Source organism: Ceratotherium simum, chromosome 30 (assembly GCF_057802395.1).
Source record: "Ceratotherium simum simum isolate JZ-2026a chromosome 30, ASM5780239v1, whole genome shotgun sequence".
Classification (NCBI taxonomy): domain Eukaryota; kingdom Metazoa; phylum Chordata; class Mammalia; order Perissodactyla; family Rhinocerotidae; genus Ceratotherium; species Ceratotherium simum.
In genome coordinates, this window is record NC_141929.1 from 14792389 (window position 1) to 14813055 (window position 20667).

Here is a 20667-nt window from a genome sequence, read left to right on the forward strand (position 1 = left end):
TAAGGGATTTTTGACATGTGGTATTATTATTTTTCATTTTATCTAGGAGCAAACTGAGGTTTAGTGAGGCTAAAGTAATTTGCTCAAAGCCATGCAGCCTCTAAGTGCAGAGGCAGAAGGCCACTAACCCAGGTCTGCTGATGAAAGTCATGGTGTTAGATAGATCTGCTGATTCCAGGGCTGGTGCTCTTAACCACCAGGCCACACAGCTCCTACGTGAACCAGAAGCACTTGATGTCATAATCAGAATAGCAAGGCACAGGTCATTCAAAGATTCCCTGCAGACCCAAATCAAGCATGGACTTTGAGCAAAGCCCAAAGAGATACAGAGAGTCTGAATGAAAACACATTTCTTTAAAGCTTACCTCTTCTTTGGGCATGAATTTCACTTGCACATTGGACCTCTCACCAGGATCCAAGACCCCAGAAGTGGGCTGGATCTCAAAGATCCGTGTCGCTGGTTTGGATTCAGAATCTGGTTTCTGTTTTAAGTACTTTGGCATGTGTTTCTCCAGCTGGTTAATAAATATTAGACAATTAGATCATCCTCTATGGAAAATGGACTTATTCCATCCTCTACTCACTCAGCCTACATTTGCTGAGTATCTCCCAGGTGTCAGGGAACGTGTAGATACCAATGGTACAAAGATGAATAAGACACGTGCCAGACAGCATGGCCTGACACGTCCTTGAATGCTGGGCTAAGGGCCTAGATTTTACCCAAGAGGCAATGGTTGTCACTGAAAGTCTTTGAGCAGGAGAGTGAAATGATAAGAGCGAAGCTCTAGAATTACAAATCTAGCTGAAACGGAGATGGAAAAAAGGGGACCAATGGGCCACAATTCATTTACCTTGTTAACTGGCTTATGGCTGTGGACAAACCATTCACAAGGGACTTGGAGATGATTGGAAAGCTGAATAGTTTCCACGAGGCATTGTCCACACTGAATTGTGGCAAACTCCACTTTTCCACAAGACAGTGTCATACTGGGGATGGTCACCTTGGCTTGGAGACAGATGTGAACTGTTGGCCCTCCAACCACCTAAAGCGGGCATAAAATCGCTGTTACCATGCGGTGTGGCATGGGGGTAAGAATCATGGCTCTGAAATAGTAACTGGATCATCCCAGGGGTGATCGGCCAGCAGAGCTGGAGGCTGGGGAGGATCAGCTGGGTCCAGCAGTGCATCTTTCTTACCTTGATGGGCAGAATGACCTCTTTGTATCCAACAGAAGGACTGACCCCTTGTGGGTCAAATCTCACTTCAAATGTTTCTGTTTCACAGTAAGGTAGATTCTTCACACGATCTAGCTCAGTACTGAAGCCTGGACCAAGACAAACAAAATTCTTTGTGGGAAAGAGAAATGGCAAACAAGAGCAGCTCTAGATACAGCCCCTCTGGGGCAGGATGACCATTCGAAGTATCAATTAACAGCCCAATGATTCTTTCAGCTGATCCCAGAAGAGGCATGAACACTACTCAGAAGGACAGTACAGATGGGCACCTTGTTAGAAATGACAAAGTCCAACAGGAAAGGGTCTCAGTCTGGTTACCTGTGTCGTGAAGGACACGTTTTTCTGCGTGGAAGGACACTGGGAAGTGACTGGTGTTGGTGATCTTGATGATGTGGGTTCGGACGTCACCAAGGATGATGTAGCCAAAGTCCAGAATGTATTCTGGCAGCTGGAGTCTGAAATGGTTAACAAACTCTCCTTACCAGTCAATCTTCCAAAAGTGAGCAATTGTGACACTGTCTTCTATCTCCTGTGCACGATTCTATTCTCCGGAGTGTAGAAGAACTACTCTCCAGAACGGAGAATAGGAACAAGATACTTCCCCCAGAAGTCCACACTGCTGTTTCAGCAATTACCTCAAAACACATTCAGTGTGGGCCCTCATGGACTGAAACCGGGCAAGTCCATTCGACAAAGCCGGAGGTTTCTAACTTTAAGATGCAAAGACCTGCCTGGTCGGCTGGATGCTAGAGCATGGCAGAAATGTGAGGCAAGCGGATTTCATTCCTAGATGATCAACCATTAATTCAAGGAGCACTCTGGTGGGCAGCACTGCTTGCTCTGCTACACTCTGAAACAAACACAACACGGATGGGCACTCACTTGGCCAGTTTGCGGCGACTTCGAGGGCTGAAGTCATCTGTGGAATCGGGGATAATTGTTTTCTGATGTTCTATTGCATAATCTTGGACTATAAGTCGCTCTACTTCCATCTGGAGCTGAGCACTTAACTGGAGCAAGAGAGAAGAGCAAGTGAGCAAATTCTTTTAGAACATGTGTTCTCAATGGGGGCAATATCACCCAAGGGAGTGAAAATTGCTTCATGGAAGGGGGGACAAAAAATCTTAGATATTACAATGGGTTGTGGCCCTCCAAAGGGCCACAGTATATAAACAGATATACAGTATATTTGTGGTATTAAAATTTTCGTGGGGGGATAAGGTGGGGTAAGCAAACTGGTACATCTATACCATGGACTACTACTCAGCAAGAGATAGGAATGATCTATTGATATTGATGGATCTCAAGGGCATTATGCTGAATGAAAAAGGCCAATCTCAAAAGGTTACACACAATATGATTCCATTTACATAACATTCTTGAAATAATGAAAGTAAAGAGATGGAGATATATAGTGATTGCTAGGGGTGAGGGATTGGGAGATTGGGGTGGCTATAAACAAGTAGCATGTAAGGGCAAATACAAATGAAAAATAAGAGGCTTAATTCTCCCTGTTGAAAAGAAGAGACTTCTCCCTGTTCCATTTTCTTAGAGCATTTACTTTAGAAGACTTGTAAGTTCTTTCTCTGTCTCTTTGAAATGTATACAAATCTTTTTAAAGGCTAAATAGGCCTCTTGTCAGCTTACAACCCTGTGTCTTTCTCAAGTGACTCTCTTGAGTGTCTTTCTCAAGGACCTGGGAACCATCTTCTTGAAATGTAATCATCAAGGAAGATAGAGCCCTTATCTCCCACTGTCTCGGGGTGGGGTGGAGGAGGGGGTCGGAGCCTGATTTCAGAGGCCCCTGTCATAAAAACCGGAGAGGTTTGTCTTTCCTTTGGATAAAGCCAATTAGCTAACACAGATGGTCACCCCAATTACCACGTGCATTTAGGATGAACTATGTGTGACAAATGGTGCTGTCAAGTCCTCTTACTTGAGACTAGTTATAGCTCTTACTTAAGGACTAGTTACTGTTTACCTTGAGAACGTGTATGCAATGGGTTGTATCTGCTGGGCTACATAAAAGGCTGAGATTTCCTTCTGTCTTTGCAGTCTCTTAGTGGACTGCCTGTGCAGCGGATCACATTCTGGTTTAATACTTATTCAGTAATAAAATTGTTTTCTTTCTCTTCTACCTTTATGGAGAGATTTTCTGGGTTGGAAGGCAATTTTGTTTTTAATTCTATTTCCCCAACAAGTACAAGAGATCCTTATGGTGATGGAACAGTTGTGTATCTTAACTGTGGTGGTGGTTACAAGCTACATGTGAAAAAATTGCATAGAACCACAAGCACTGACACACACACACAGACATACAGACACACACACACACACACACACAAAAGTGCATATAACATTGATGAAGTCTGAATAAGCTCTGTGGCTGATACCATCAATTTCCTGTTTTGATATTATACTACAGTTATGTAAGATGTTACTATCGAGAAAAACATTTTTTTGGAACTTCCTGTGAATCTATAATTATTTCAAAATAAAAAGTTAAAAAAATTAATACCAAACTATTCAAAAAGATTACATTTTACATACAATAAAAATATTTCGTGTGGTATTAGGAAAAAAATGTCTTGGAGGGGGGTAATAGTGAAAAAAGGTTAAGAAATACTGTTCTAGAAGGTCCAAACCTTAAGTCTAGGGCCAAGCAGGGAAGGTTAATGTGTGGAGTGGCCCATAATGAGACAACAGGGAGTGGTGGGAACTGTGATAGACTGAGAGAGGAGCATGCCTCACCCACAAGCATTCTCAGTCATTTAGATTCTAGAACAGCAAAACCGACCCTAGGCTTGGCTCCTGAGCCACTAACAGTGGACCCTGCCTTGTGCAGGAGGACTAGCCCCCTCTGCCTATGTCATCACATCCTCAGAAACCCTATCCTAGGTCTACTGCCAGAGACAGCTGTGCTAAGGCTCTGAGGAGGAGCCTCCTGGGAATGCGGTGAGCAGGGTAGGGACACTGCTGCCCCTCATGGACAGAAGAGGGCAGAGGCTAAGAACATGGTCTTAGGAGTTGGACAGGCCTGGATTCAAATCCTAGCTCTGCTGCTTGCCTTGGGACATGCACTTCACTTCCATGAGTTCTGGAAAACTGTAAAGTTAAGACAATAATGGCACCGTACTCCACTCCCCCTGCCCCACTGTGGGAGGATTTAATGAAATAATAACGCAGGTCAAGAGCGTGGCACAGGCCTAGTATAAGAGTTCAATACATGGTAAGTGGTGTTATTACTCATGACATTCTTGGAGCTAAGGTTTACATTCAGCCTCCGCAAAACAAGTCATTGCTGGTGGCCTTTGGGGCTCCCAGTCTCCCCAACAACACTCCTCTTCCCCAATTTAGAGCTCCCTCTTAACCAGTCTAAGGCTCTCTAGCTACATACATAATTCTTCCTTAGGACAACAGTCTCCTGTACATTTGCATTTTAAAAGAAGAGCACAGGGAGAAAGCAGCCTTCATGGTCAGGAACAGACTATTAAGAGAGGAATTTCAGGGAATAGAGAGGGAGGACATTTTGGAATTTGCCTTCATATCCCATCACAGCGGCAGCCTTTATTTACAAGCCAGGTCACTCCCTCCCTTGAGAGACCACCTCATGGCTTGGCTCCCAGCTGGAGGCACCACACACTCCTGATTGTTCCAGAACTTCTTTGGCTGTCCATCTCCCCCAGTTAGTTGTTGGGTAACTAAGGGCTCTATTCTGAATTTACCCTCTTCCCTGCTCACTCAATACACTTCCCAAGGAATTTCACCATTTCCTGTGATTACAATGACCATCTGATGACTCTCAAACCACTTTCTCCAACCTCTCTCTCTCCCCAGGTCCACAGCAGTGGTTCCAACTCCCTATTGGACATCTCCACTTGGATGATGCACAGAAATCTCATGTGTAATAATGGACCATCATGTGTAATAATGGATTTCCCTCCCTTCCCTTTCACCCTAAACTTGCTTCTCCTCCTGAGTTTCCTATCTCAGTGCCCCTTCCTTACTTTGTCATCCAAGCAGGACACTTGGCGTTCACCTCTGCCTCACCCCCACATCCAACCAATCCTTAATTGCTGACCATTCCACCTCTGGAATATTTCTTGAATCTTCTCAATTCTCCATACTCCCACCGTGATCACCTTTGTTTACACTGCCACCATCTCTCATCTAGAATTACTCCATCAGCTTTTTAAAAAACTGATCTCATCACACCTACTCTCTTCCTCCCCAAGCCCCTGTCCTCTCAGAGGCAGCCAGAGGGATCTTTTTAAGATACAAATCCATTACCCAGGGCCCCAGCTGAAACACTTAGTGACTTCCTATTGCCCTCAGGATAAAGTTCAAAACCCTTAATAGGTTCACTAGGGGGCTGCTTACCTCTTAAGGTTCCTCTTGGCTACCTTACCTCCCTCTTTCTTTGCTCTACCGATATCTTTTTCTCCTTTCTGTTCCTCAGAGACACCATGTCCTTCTTGCCCCTGGACCTTTGCACATACTATCCTTCTGCCACATTCATTCTGTGCAGATTGAGGCTAATCTTACCTCAGAAGATTCATCTTCAGGCATTTCCTCAGTTGTCTCTAAGTGATCAAATGTTTCATACTTGTACTCTTTTTCTAGGTTTTTTCTAGCCTGATTTAAGAAGGTTTCATATTTTTCATTTCCTGTGGGGGTTGGAAGGAGAAGGAAATCAGGATGGTTAGAAATATATGAATTATGCCTAAAACACAGACTCTCAGCTCAGGGTCAATAAAGAGAGAGGGGAAGTGAACTTTCTGATATTTCACCTGCCATATTTTCTCTGCTTCAGAGGGTGAGGTAATTTGCGAGTGAGTTGAATTTGTATTAGAGACATCACTGAGTTCAGTGAAATTCGCTTTAGTGAACTACCAGCTAGTCCTCAAGAACTTAATGGCAGTAATGTCCCAAGTCACTTGTAGGGTGGCCAACTGGACCCCAGCTTTCTTGATCCTCTCTCAGTTCTAGCACTGACAGCTGAATGACCTGGAAACACTTCCATGCTGGACAAACCCAGATGGCTGGCCACTCTTTGAGTTAGTCTTATGTTTATTAAATCTCAATTAACAAAAAGCATATATTTGGGTCGGGTTGCCTTAACCACAACTAAATAAGCTACAATCCTCCAAATTAGGGAGGGTAGGCAATCTGTGCAGAGATTTCAGACACCCAAGTTTACAAGTAAACCAGTGCAAATTCAAATGATTGATGGGCCAGGTAGGCAAAGTAGTTAAGGTGCCTACCATGAAACAATAGGAAGCGCTGGGACCACAGTGAAGGGAGTACAGAAGACCCAACAAATGGTATTCAGATTTAAATGATTTTAAAGCCCTGTACAGGCCAAACCACATCTACTGCCTGTGGGAGATCAAGATTTGGCCACCCTGAAATCTATCTCTTTACCTTGGTTGTTTTCTCTAGGGACATTTGACCTCCCCCACTAACTGCCTAAAGAATTTGACATGGTGCCTCCTTCCTGGAACAGATCTATCATGATGGCTGTAAAGATAACGTAGGGTAAATGTTACAATAGGAAAGGCACCAACAAGCCCCTCTTATCAGAAGTTCTGTCTCTCTGGCCACATTCTCTGGATGACCCTGCGAAGAGGTGCCAGACAATCATTTACATTTATAAGGGAAATCTCCATTTGTAAAGGTATCTCCCTCTCTGTTTGGAAAAGAGAGGGGGATGAGCTCATTTCTAGTGACTCATCAATGTGGAAGGTGAGGCCTTGAGCTACATAATAAACCTTACTCTTGTTTACTGTGTTTTAGTGGTAATCTCCTGTAACTGACTCCCTCCACCCCCAAAATCCTCCTTTGTCATTGGCTAAAAATGATATTTAAGACGAGAATTTCTGCTATTGTGTTGAGAAACGCAGTGTCCCTGCTTTCTCCCATGTATACATGTTATTAAACTTGGTATTATTTTCTCCTGCTAACCTGTCTTGTTGATTATTTGGCCAGCCAGAAGAACCTTAAGGGAAAGGGCAGAGGGAGATTCTCTCTCTTCAGACACCCAAGTTTACAAGTAAACCAGTGCAAATTCAAATGATTGATGGGCCAGGTAGGCAAAGTAGTTAAGGTGCCTACCATGAAACAATAGGAACACCTGCTGGGACCACAGTGAAGGGAGTACAGAAGACCCAACAAATGGTATTCAGATTTAAATGATTTTAAAGCCCTGTACAGGCCAAACCACGTCTACTGCCTTAATGGGGCCAGCTGGGCACCCAGTTTTCAACTTGGTGGCAAAGGCTTTCCTTCCTGACAGTTATATGTGAAGTCGGATTAAACTCTGTCTGGCTGGAACTCTAGATGCTAGAATATAACATTGTCTTAGATTTACTAATATTGGTCTTCATATTTTCAGGGAGCAGACAGTTAGGATTTAACGGATGATCATCAACATGTGAGTTAGTGACTTTGGGGAATGGGGTAGGAAGAAAGGCTGAGATGTGAGGGCTTAGTCTGAAGCTGTTTAGGGAACAGGGATTTCAAAGAGCTTGAAGAGGGACTCACGAAGAAGAGTGAGAAGTTTCTCTTGACCCTTCGTGCCATATCCCACGTCAGGAAGAAAGAGCCAGAGAAAGTCTATGGCTAAAAGAGCTGCTCAGCTGAGCTTCTGGAAGTGACAAGACAGAAATATTCTGGTACAGGGGGATGGCTCCAGGGGCCAGACGTTACCAGAAAAGCCTTTGCTAGGCATGTGGGCAGACACTTAACTGCAATCTAAATTAGCCTCCAAATTGTGTACTGCCAAAATAAGGGGTCAGGACCTTGGTTGCCTTTCTGTATGGTTTATATTTTGAGAATTGTACTCCTTGCAGTAAATCAGCCTTCACCTTCTCAAAGGCCATCTGTGAGTGTGTTACCGGGAAAGGACAACTCAGGAAGAGACTGTAGCTGGAAGGAACGTGTGCTGGCGGAAAAGGTCTTTGGAAATGCAATTTCCTGATCCCTCTATAAGTAATTCAACGAGGCAAAACTGGCCAGGGGTCTTAATTTGGGACTGCCGTGGACTATATCTTGTCTCATTAAACTCAGGTCACCAAGTCAATTTCAACTCTTAACTTTTTTTTTGCAATTGAGGAATAACACAGGAGGGAACTAGAGAGGACTGCCAAGCAAATAATGCGAGTAGCCATCAACCTTCCAATGAGCAAAGCTAAAATGCATCCTCGTCCCTAGTGGGGAAATACCGCAGTGAGTAGTAGTACCTTTGAGGTTCCTGGGGAGATCGAGGCAGATTCGGGGGAAGATTCCCTCTCCACTCAGAGTGATATTTTCTGCGTCCAGGTGGGCGATCTGTATCTGGAAATTCCTTTGAAAGACCTCAGGTACACCAGGTAAATAGTAAACCTTCAACACCTGCTCCTTATGCGAACTGATAAAACCCTACACAGCAGAAAGACCAGAGAGAACTTTCAAATTTACAACAGTCTCCTGCTTCTGGTGGTTTGATGGACTAGATAACCCTAAGTGCCTATTGTGCTGGCTATTCTCCACTGACACTCCTCCCCCAAGACTCATTCCTCTGAAGCTATAAGAAAATGATGAGCAAACAACAAAAAAACAGGCAGCGTATGTAAACAGGCATTTCCTTAAAGAGGAACCACAAATAGTAATAAATGCAGTTAAAGACTCTCATCCTCATAAGTGATCAGGGAAACGCAAACTAGGATCATAATGAAAATTTTTTTTACACCACAAGATAGGCAAAATTTACCAAATTTTGGTGAGAATATGCATCAAAAGAAACTCTTATACACATTCTGGTGAATATCAGTGGGAAGAACCACTGTGAAAAACGTTAGCATCATCTAATAAAGTTGAACATATGACCCAGCAATTTCACTCCTAGGAAAATTCCCTAGGAAAACTTCCATCTGTGGTCATAAGACGTGTACAAGAATATTTGTAGCAGGACTGCTTCTAATAGGAAAATTTTGAGGAAGAAAACCCAAATGTGCTTTGACAGAAAAATGAAAAATTACTTTCAGTATAGTTCCAAAAGGAATATTATTCAGTAGTGAAAAATAAGTGAATTATAGCTATGCACAACAATATGGACATCTCAGAAACACATATATTGGGTGAAAAAAGCAAATTGCAAAAGATTATATTTAATAATCATTTTCATAAAGCTCAAGACAAAGAAAAATCCCATAAAACAAAATCTCCATGAGGGCGAGTATATTTGTTTTGTTTACTGTCCTATCCTCAGTGCTAGAAAAATGCCCAGTCATTGTAAGTGCTTAAAAGTTTTGGTAAATTAAATAAACTAAAAGTACTTTGTGTAAGGATGCATTCATATGTAATAACACTGCATTTTAAAAAGGGAATGATAAACACAAAATTCAGACTAGTGGTTACTGGTTAGGGGGTAGCAAGCAGGGGCCTGAGATAGAGAAGGAGCCCAGGCGGGTTGCAATATATCAGATTGCACACATACCGACATATAAGTGACTTGAAATATATTAGCAATGTTCTGGATTTAGAGATGGGTGGCAGGTTCAGGCACGTCATTTTATTATTGTGATTTCTAAGTCAGACACAGGTTAAATAGATTTCTTTTGTAAACATCAAATATCATATACTAAAACTTTTAGAAAATTATGAATAAGGTCATACAATATAACCTCTAGATCAGTAATCAGAAATAAAAAGTGGAGGAATCATGTGGCTCTAAATCAGCTTGGAATCTGAACTGGGAAAAATAATACCAGTGTTAAGTTCAAGTTATTGAGAAGTGTTTCAACAGTCATTTTTGAATGACCTTTTATAATTTTTGAACATATTTTATTATTTTTTTGATATCATAAGTGATGCATATTCTTTGAAGTCAAATTAGAGAGTGAAGAAAAAAGTTAAAAAAGATCACCAGTGGTTATCACTGACACATAAATAATAACACATCAATGTATATCAATCCAGATTTTATTTAAATATATACACACATATACACACACACTGGAGGTCTACTAGCCTTAGTAGAGTTAATAAACTTATCTCAAACCCCCAAACTGCCTGTGACATCATTGCCATGAGTTCTACGAGAAGCCATTGCTTAATTCTCTTCTTTCTGCCTCCACTCTCTGACTTCCTTATATGCTGCCTATTTCACTGCACAGAACTGAGCCGAGTCACCAAATTTCATATGAAGCATTTTATGAAATGTTGCATATTTTATGGAACGTGTGTGTGTGTGTGTGTGTGTGTGTGTGTGTGTGTGTGTGTAGGGGTCACAGGTGGGGTCAAACTGCAGAATGTGCAATGTTTTGTGGTCCCAGGATTCACCCTCCCACCCTCATTCATTCTATCTTCTCCTCATCCCTCTCTTAAGCAATCCACAAAGTTTTCTAGTTTCCCACAGAGTAGTTCTTCCTGCCCTCAATGCTCTGGGGGTGGGGTCTCAGCTTTTATCTCCAGCACTTACTCCAGAAAAATATGAATAACTCAAACCCAAAGAACGCTGAATGAGGGGCCGACCCAGTGATGTAGTGGTTAAGTTCATGTGCTCTGCTTTGGCGGCCCGGGGTTTGAAGGTTCGAATCCTGGGTGTGGACTGACACACCACTCATGGAGCCATGCTGCGGTGGCCTCCCGCATACAAAATAGAGGAAGATAGGCACAGATGTTAGCTCAGGGCCAATCTCCTTCACCAACAACCACCCCCCCCAAACCCTGAATGATCCATATTCTATATAGAAACTGAATAAGGGGGAAAAACTATCCCCCAAAAGGAATATCTGGCATTAGAAGCAAGTTCAGCTAATTCTTCCAAAAACAGATTATTGGGCCGGCCTGGTGGCAGCATAGTGGTTAAGTGTGCGTGCTCCGCTTTGGTGGCACGAGGGTTCACAGGTTCGGATCCCGGGCGTGCTATGTCGGCGTCCCATATAAAGTAGAGGAAGATGGGCACAGATGTTAGCCCAGGGCCAATCTGCCTCAGCAAAAAGAGGAGGATTTGGCAACGGATCTTAGCTCAGGGCTAATCTTCCTCACACACACACACACACACACACACAAGGACAGCATGGAGAAAGAAATTTCTGAGCCAATTTTCACTTACTAACAAAGATATAAAAATAGTAAATAAAATATTAGCTAACTGAATCCAACAATATATATTTAAAAAATATATATATTTTAAATGTAGATAATAGCATATAATGCACAGTGTTTTTCATCTTCCTTTTCTTTGATTTTTACTTAACAATCTATCTTGGAATTAACTCAGTATTGGTATTGGTACGCTTAAAGCTGCCTCATCTTTTTAAACTGCTGCATATTATTCCACCGTATAGTTTTAATACATTTTAAAAAACTAGTTCCCTCCTGGTAGACATATAGTTTGTTTCTGGTCTTTTGCTATTGCTGTTACAAATTATATAGGAAATATTATTATAGACTTACCACTTTGCAAATGAGGGAATACATACGCAGGATAAATTCCTAGAAATGGAATTTCTAGCTCAAAGGGTAATTTTGATAGATATTGCCAAATTGCCCTCCAAAGAATTGTATCAATTTACTCTAACAGCAGCAATGTGAGTTCAAAAGCTTTAAAAAAAACTAAAGAAAAAAAGGACAGTGAAAACATAGCGGTTATGATAAAATGATAGAATAGAAAGAAAACATTAAGAAAACTTTTAAAAATAGAAAAAATAAAATACCATGAAAGAAATACCAGTGATTTCAGTTATACTAAGAATACAAATGTGTGAAATCTCCCTATTGAAATCTAAGACTTTCAGGTAAGATTAAAAAGTAAAATCCAACTACGTTTTAGGAGGGATAAGCCTAAAACAAAATGAAATAGAATATGAGCAAATGATGTAAGGCAGAAAGAAAGCAGGAATCACAATATTTTAGGAGGGATAAGCCTAAAACAAAATGAAATAGAATATGAGCAAATGATGTAAGGCAGAAAGAAAGCAGGAATCACAATATTAACACCAAAGTAGAATTCAAAGTAAAAAGAATTAAAAGGGAAGAAGGCAGCAATTTAAAATAGATAAAAAATATACAGTCCATGATTAAGTTTCATGAGTTAATAGTCATGAAATCTTGAGTGTCAAATAACATAGAGTTGAAAATGCATAAAACAAAAATTTTTATATATTTGTAGAAAACAATAGATGCAGAAATGGACAAAAACATTTTATATACCACTCAGTCTTAGAAAAATTAAGCAGAAAAAGATATAGAAGATTTGAATAATATAATTATTCAGGTTAACTTTAATAGAGGGTCATCATAATCTGCATTCTATAGCCCCGACAACATTATTTTCGAACTTGGTTGAAATATTTCAACAAAAAACAAAAATTTGAAATTTTTGAATATTTTCAAACATTGGTACTAAAAATCATTTTAGGGCACTAAAATATATTAATAAATTAACAAAGTAGGAATTAAGAGGGTCATACTATCTGGCCATGAAACAAACAAAAAAAACCCCCTCAATATACATTCCACATTAATAAAAGTTTAAATAACAAAACAAAAATCTTAGGCATTTGGAAATTTAAAGAAAAGAAAAATATACTTTAAAATAATACTTGTCAATAAAACTACAATTCTAGACAACCTAGAAAATAATGAAAATTAAAATAGTAGATATTAAAAGTATGCAAAGTTGACTTCCATTTTTTTAATCTTTAATTTTCCTAAAAATTATGGAATGAGGCTAAAGATGTACTTAGGCATATGCATAGTCTTATATTTTTTCATTATTAGTTAAGAAAGAAAAGTAGGCATTCAATTTAGGAAGTTAGAGAAACAAAATTCACAAGAAGAGCTAAGACAAACTGGAAAAAGAAAAAAAAAGGGGCCTGACTTATCAGCTATTAGGATGATTTTAAAGCTATAGCAATTAAAATAGTGTAGTATTAATGTAGACACAGGCAAACAGATCAATGAAGAATAGGGAAACCAGCAATAGATCCAAATAGATGTGATAATTTAGGGGAAGAACAGACTTTATTATCTAAGATGACAGCACTCATCTTTGGATTGTAAGATTATGAATAGTTGTAATTTCATTGTTTATCTTTTTTAACACTTTCCAATATTTCTATAACAATTATATATTATTTTCATGATGAGGAAAATCCAACAAAAGTTCCTTAACCCTGATGGATCAACATGATATGAACAAGGAACCACCTCCTCCATTTGCTTCTGAAACCAATTTGGCTCACCTGCTAATGAAACATTGCTTTTATTTGTTGTAGTCAGTGGAGAGGAGGCCCTTGGCTTCAAGGGATTACAACGGAAGTGTGAAGATATAAGTGGAAATAAACTATTCTTATAATCATGAAAAAAAATCCATGGGGTTGCATCTGTCTTGTTCACTGTTGGACCTCTGGTGCCTGAGCAATGCCCGGCTGATGCAGGACTCAACAAATTCTTGTGTAATAAATGAGTGGAGTGGCCTGGATTTATTTATTTTTCTTTCTTCTGAGAGCTCTTAAGTTTTAATTAAAAAAAAAAAGTCACACATAATCCTGGCAGTGAATGTTTAGTGCAATCTCACATCCCTCTGGAGTGTGGCTCATAGCTGTGAATTTGGGGCCCTCCCACAATTATCACGTGGCCATCACAGGTGGGAAGGCTACTTACTGAGAGCGGCAGGATTAGGGGCACTCCGGGAAGAAGGCTGTCTGGTGAAGCCTGGTGGTCAGTCAGAACCTTGAACTCAAAGCCAACCTTCCCAGTGTTCTTCAGCTTGATTTCGTTCTCTGTGACATGGTCAAACAGCTTGAGACGAGAAGAAGGAGAAGAGTGACTCCTTTGTCACCCACCATGTGGGATGCTGTCATCATCCTGACAAAGGTGGGTAGACAAACATGCCTCACAACAAGGATTTTATTTTTGTGATGTAGACACTGGCCAGTCCACATTTCAGCATCAGAAAAAAAGATGCCCAGTGGGGCGGGAGGAGCACTAGACCCTGGACACCTGGATCTGGTCTTAGTTCTTCTAACAACTAATTTCATTTACAATGGCCATGGGGTGAACATCTAAGCTCCCTGAACCTCATTTTCTACACCACAAAGAACCCATGTTAGAGGATCTTAAAGTAAGCTTTCTGTACTAAGAAGATTTGCCTTTTTTTTTGGGGGGGGAGGTGGGAAGATTTGAGTTCAGAATGTTCTAGAATGAATTTTCTGTTTATGCAGAGAGATATGGGAGTAATAGGCTGGATATGTTCTTTTTTCCTGGGATTTTCCTAACATAATTCAGCAGCTGGTTCAGCAGGCTCAATCACCACAGACTGAGGCGACTTCAGGATTCTCAGGACAAGCTAGGGGAAGGACTACTGCTTCAAAGAATACACTCTGAGCTGAGCCAGAACCAATTGCGCAGAGGACTGTGGAGAAAAAGAATGAAAGAGAATTCTATTTGTCCAACACAATGGACAAGGTCTCAATAGGTGTTAGGTGAATTTGATTTTAGGCACAATCTTTAACCTATAAACACACATGCATACACAAAACACAGTGAATATACATGCAGTAGCTAAATAATGGGGGTTCAATCCCCATTAAAATTTGGTAGGAGATATGGTCTCTGAGTACATAACACAAAATCTACTTGGGAAGAGAAGATATACAGACATAGAATTAACTGACAATTATTCCAAAGCAAAAATGAGAAAGTACATTATATTACGACAAAGACTATATTTAAGTGCAAAGAGAAGGTAAAGAAGAGAAAGATAACTGAGGGATGGAGCTGAGCTGGGTCTTATAGTATGCGTAGGTTTGGGGTTGGCAGAGTGGAGGATAAGAGGGATACTGTAAGATGAAGTATGGAGGCAGGAAGGGTTGCGGTACATTAAGGCCAGTGGGTAAACCAGCTTGGCCACAAATGAATGAATGGGCTACAATGGGGAATTATGAGAAATGAAGTTTACCGTGTAAGGAGCGTCAGTTAATAGAGGGGCTTAGGATACCCTCACCCAGGTGGAAGAAACTGGCTCTGATCCACCTGGGTGACAGAGAAAGGAACTCATGATTGAAGGCCTTCTTCGACCCAGGCACAGTATTGACAAGACACTGTACTTAAGTAACCACAACCACCTGGAGAGATACACATTGCTATCCCATTCCCATTTTATAGATGAGGGATACTGAGGCTTGGAGAGGTTAGGTGATGTGCCAAGGTCACACAGCCAGTAGGAAGTTAAACCAGGATAACATCCCAGTTCTTCTGACTATAAAACCATGCTCTTTTCTCAATACCATGTTGCTTTCCTGAATGCTGCTGGGGTTAATTGGTCAGGGAGTGATAGGATGAAAATGCAATTTGGGGAAAATGTATCTGGCGATGATGTTTAGATGGGTTAGCGGTAGAAGCTATGAATGCATTGTAGCCCCTTGCTTGAGGGGGTCTGTGGACCAGCAGCATTGGTGTCACCTGGGAGCTTGTTAGAAATGCAGATTCTCAGACTCCATCCTGGACCTGCTGAATCAGAATCTGCAGCTGAACAAGATTCCCAGGTTATTTGCATGCACCTTACAGTTTGAGAAGAACTGCTATAATAATTTAGGCATGGCTTGATGAGACCCTGTAGTGTGACAATCTCAGTGGTGATGGGAAGGGAACACTGACCCCGAGGGATCTGGTTGGATGAATTAGCAAACCCTGGGTGCTATAAGGATGTGGGGAGACGAAGGAGAGAGTGCAGTGGAAAATACCTTGGAGATTGTAAACTCAAGGGACTGAGAAGATAGTAGTGCCATTGAAAGAAATGGAGAAGTTGGAAAAGGATTCTGGATTGAGAGGGAAGAGGCAAATTTTAGCGTCTAACATGCTGAATTTCAAGAGACAGTGAGAAGAGCAAGTGAAAGTATCTGCCAAACAGTTGGCAGTGGGAAGATGATCAGGGTTAGGGAGGTACATTAGGGATCAAGGACAGGGGTGACGGAGAAACTGTGATGATCGGGGTTCCAGAAGAGATCAGAACCCAAAGACCACGACCTATGTTTAAGGCAAAACCAGAACATCTCCGCCGGTTGGTTGGCATACCTGTAATCCATAGTTAATATCCTTGGTGTCAAAGGAATAGTTGACCAGGGATGCCTCTCCCCTTAGCATTATCTCATAGGTGGGCCCTCCTTCCACTTCACACAGAGCTTTAGTCCGTGCAACGATGTCGCAGTGTCCATAGAAGGTGAAAGATACCTGGCGGCTACTGTGTGGCTGCAGAACTCCATAGAGGGGCAAAATATCAAACACCTGCAGAGAAAGTCATTCTATATGAGAGGATCTATCGGGATGAAGGACCTGCAAAGGGTAAGTTCAAGTTAAGTCAATTCACAGATTAATTCCTGACTTTAACTTGTTTGACGCCATGAAAGGTGACTAGCCCAGCACCCTGAAAATATATGATGGTGATGGCAGTAATAGTGCTCTGGCAAGATTTAGATTTCTAACGTGGGGTAGGTGCTCAGTGAGAAGAGTGAGTATCCGATGACTTCAGGGCCCTCGAGTGTTACTTACTTCCTCTATCCCAATGGAAAGCATTTCATCTTGTTCAAAGATCCGTAGCAATTCCTGAAACTCCACCTGGCTCTGGTTTGGGTCTATTCTTTCTGTTTCAGCAGAGTTCATTTGTAATCCCTAGAAATTAGAGGTGTGAGGAAAGGCTAGAAAGTGTTTATAATGGGTCATTAATGTGCTCCTCCCCATCACTGACAGAAAAATGAAGTATGTTGCTTATATTTTTAAAACAATACATTTTTTTCTACGGAGATAATTGGACGAGTGCCCCAAATGTATGTACAAGGATGTTTATGGCAGTGGTATTTATAATAGCAAAACTTTGGAAGCAAACTAAGTACCTATAAATAGGGGATCACTTTAAATGAAGTGTGTGGTACCTCTATCCATGGAGGATGAAGCAATGTATATTTAGGGACTGGGAAGGATGTGCATGACATATTATTTAGTGAAAAAGCAGTTCCATTTGTGTAAAATTATATATGCCTATGTATCACACTTGACGGTGTGAGCTTGTGTACATTCATTCAGAGATTTGTACATGCAAACAGAGATATGTGGGAGGTTGTTTGCTAAAATTTCAGTAGCATTTTTCTATGAATGGTGGGATTTTGAGGATTTTTGCTTTCATTTTTCTGTATCCTTGAGTTTTCTATAACAAACATCTTTGAAAACAAAAAAAATTAGCATTTAAAAGACAAGTGTTCTATATACACACACACACTACTCTAAAAAATTTAGAAAATAAGGGAGGTTTCAAAGACAGAAATACAAATCAATCATTAGGTTACACTGTAGATATATGTATATGTGTGTGTGTATAATGTGTGTGTATATATGTATATATATTTGTATTCTGATTTTTCAGTTGGCATTATGAGTGCCATCTTCCCATGTAACTAAATATTCTTCACAAGCATCATTTAAAACACTTAAAGAAAAAGAAAATATAGTATTTTTTTTTTTTTTGTGAGGAAGATCAGCCCTGAGCTAACATCCGTGCCAATCCTCCTCTTTTTACTGAGGAAGATAGGCTGTGAGCTAACATCTATTGCCAATCCTCCTCCTTTTTTTCCCCCAAAGCCCCAGTAGATAGTTGTATGTCATAGTTGCACATCCTTCTAGTTGCTGTATGTGGGACGCGGCCTCAGCATGGCCGGAGAAGCGGTGTGTGGGTGCGCGCCCGGGATACGAACCCGGGCTGCCAGTAGGGGAGCGCATGCACTTAACCGCTAAGCCACGGGGCTGGCCCCTATAGTATTTTTTTACTTAATATATCAGAGATTGCTCCAAATCAGTATATAGAGAACTTTCTCATTTTCTACAAAGGATTTTATAGTATTGCCTTGTGCAGATATAATTTAGTTTATTCAACCCGTCTCCTATTGGTGGAGTTAAGTCGTTTCCAATTTTTCTTGTTTTTACGAACAAAGCTGCAATGTACAAGGATAGTTACATGCCTTTATGTAAATGTAAAGGCGTATCTGGAGAATAATATCCTGGGAGAGGAACCGTGCATTTTAAATTTTGATATACTTGCCAAATTGTTTGTCATAGAGGCTATGCCAATTTATACTGCTACCTACAAAGTATGAAAATGCTAGCTTACCTCCATTCTGCCACTACTGAGACAAACCCCATTTTAAAAGATTGTATATCATTATGGACATACAGTAATTTACTTTCCCAATGTTTTGCTATTTCTAAAGTGTTGTAACAAACATCTTTGTACATAAATCTGTTATCACCAATGATTTCCTTAGGCCATCATTCTAGAAGGAGAATTTATGGGTATGAATTTTTAAACTCTCTTGATCTCCTCTTTATTTTTACTATGGAATTATTGAGGAAAATAGTTCTTTTGCAGCCTCTATCTAGGGGCTGGGAAGAGCACAAGATCAACCAAGGTCTAGAGGTAAGTGGCTTTTCCATTACAGAGAAAATCCCTTTGCCGAGGTGTTCGGGCTCTCATGGAGGTGTTGGCTCTGTGGCTGTCTGGATAAAGTTTTGCAGCCTCATTGCAGCCAAACCCCAGTACTGCACTTGCCACTGTGCTCCTGGCTCTGCTTTTATGTTATGGGAAGGACCCTTGACTTGCCAACCCATCCAGGGAAAGGAAACCGTACATCTGAGATAACAATGGTGGGCACTTTTGCCTTTTTGTGTTCTCTTTCTTCAGATCCAACATCTTCATCCACAGGGACGGTCCTGGGGAGTTTAATGAAATGTGGAGAATCACTCATTTGGCAGCCATTACAACACAGTCTTCAGCTGTGTAATAGCCCATCCTCCTCTCCCCTACTACTGTGCCCCAAATAATAGATGGGGTTCCTATTCAAGGGAGGTCTTTCTCAAGAGATCAGCTGGTCAGTGCCCTGTTACTCCCTGCCTCCCACCATGCAGTCTAAGGTATCAAACTGGTCAATTTTCCGTAGGTACCAACTCTTCTTTCCTGGCTTATCAAATCCATGTCCAACTTACAAAAAGTTCTGGGAAGCTCTAGAAATTCTTCAGACCGTTTGGATGTGTCCCCAGTGCTCAATGTTAAGTTTCATCATTTGTTGGGGCGTTTTAGTGTGAGGATATAATGTTTGGCCAATTGTCATATCCTTTTCTGCTTGCTACACCCTACCCTGCTTGACCTGACCCTGGCTGCAGACCTGCGACAGGTAGAAAGGGCAACGTGATAGGAAGGGCTCAGTCCCCCAGGACTCAGGAGGCTATGACCTCCTGAGATCACAGGTGATTTTCAACTCCATATCCCAGACGCCTAGTCCAGGGCCTAACACATAGAAGGCACTCGTTAAACTGTTGACTGGTGAGTGGTTGGATGAGTAAATGAGGGATGAGTTTGAGAATGTAAGTCAGTGTAGAGAAAAGAATGCTATTTAAAAAAAATCCATTCTGGCTTTGCATTTGCACTTACTTAACAAAATCACTTAGATCAGTCTCAGGGGACTCTATGGCTGGGACTGCTGGTGAGCTGGGAGATGCTGAAGTTCCTGGGACGGACTCCTCTTGGGACAGGGGGGCACTGGAGGGGTTCTTCGGCCATGTTACAAACCTGCGAAGGCATGGAAGGGAGGACACAGGCACACATCAGCTTTTGCAAATCAGTGTCCAGGTGGGCTCTCAGTTTCTAAGGCTAAGCTCCAAATCCTAGACTAGGCAGGTCTAGAAGGGACTGCTCTACACTATCCCTTGGACTTACTTTGTTCAAATCTTAGCTGAGGTTTTGCTTTCTCCTAAACCTCCAGACCACCCCCTCCCAGTCTGGATCCAGTGACTCACCTCTGCACACCCACAGCCCCTAGGCTTCCCTCTCACACTTATTTTTCCCCTCCCTGCTAGACTGTGGCTCGCTGAGGACCTGTATCTAATATGGCATCGAATACAGTGTGTGGCCTGGAGCAGGCACTCAGGCCTGGTCACGGATGAATGAGTTACCAGGGCTCCTGCTCCCAGATAACCAGACGGCAGGGCTAGGTCCTGTAAGCGAGGGCTCAGCCTCTGCATGGCCCTGCCTCCTACCATGTTTGCTCTCTGTGCCTCCACTGCTTCCCCCTGGTCCTGGCCCTGCCAGCGAGCTTTGCTGCCACTCAAGTTCTCCAAGCAGAGGACCAAGAAGGAGGTGGGTGACTGCACCAGCTGGTGCTCAGTCCATATGTTCAGCTTTCACTGACTAGAAAGGCCTTTGGTCACAAATGCCAAAGTGGTGGGGTCACCCCCATCCTTCCTGTTCCCCTCAGGGTGCATGTGGCTTTTTATGGTACTCCCCCCTCCCCCATCTGAAGCCCTTGATATTAATTTCAACCCAATTTCAGTCATATATTCATTCTATCCTCATATGCACTCTACTTTTTCTCAGAGGCTCAGCAGAAATGTCATCTATTA

The 20667-nt window shown here is 41.6% G+C and overlaps 1 protein-coding gene across 2 annotated transcripts in view; it reads right to left on the reverse strand.

Moving 5' to 3' along the window:
* Positions 1-20667, reverse strand: part of HYDIN (HYDIN axonemal central pair apparatus protein) — a 323416-nt gene that overhangs the window by 115333 nt on the left and 187416 nt on the right. Inside the window, exons 23-34 of one of the 2 annotated variants that reach the window (XM_004431814.3) lie at positions 19700-19837; positions 18900-18981; positions 16774-16893; positions 16300-16509; positions 13888-14025; positions 8478-8655; positions 5782-5903; positions 2119-2246; positions 1555-1691; positions 1198-1325; positions 852-1043; positions 366-515 (exon numbers count right to left, since the gene is read on the reverse strand). In XM_004431814.3, the coding sequence (XP_004431871.2) occupies positions 366-515; positions 852-1043; positions 1198-1325; positions 1555-1691; positions 2119-2246; positions 5782-5903; positions 8478-8655; positions 13888-14025; positions 16300-16509; positions 16774-16893; positions 18900-18981; positions 19700-19837 (1723 nt within the window). Of the gene's footprint in view, positions 1-365; positions 516-851; positions 1044-1197; positions 1326-1554; positions 1692-2118; positions 2247-5781; positions 5904-8477; positions 8656-13887; positions 14026-16299; positions 16510-16773; positions 16894-18875; positions 18982-19699; positions 19838-20667 lie in introns of both variants that reach the window. The other variant, XM_087419963.1, reaches the window with a different exon arrangement.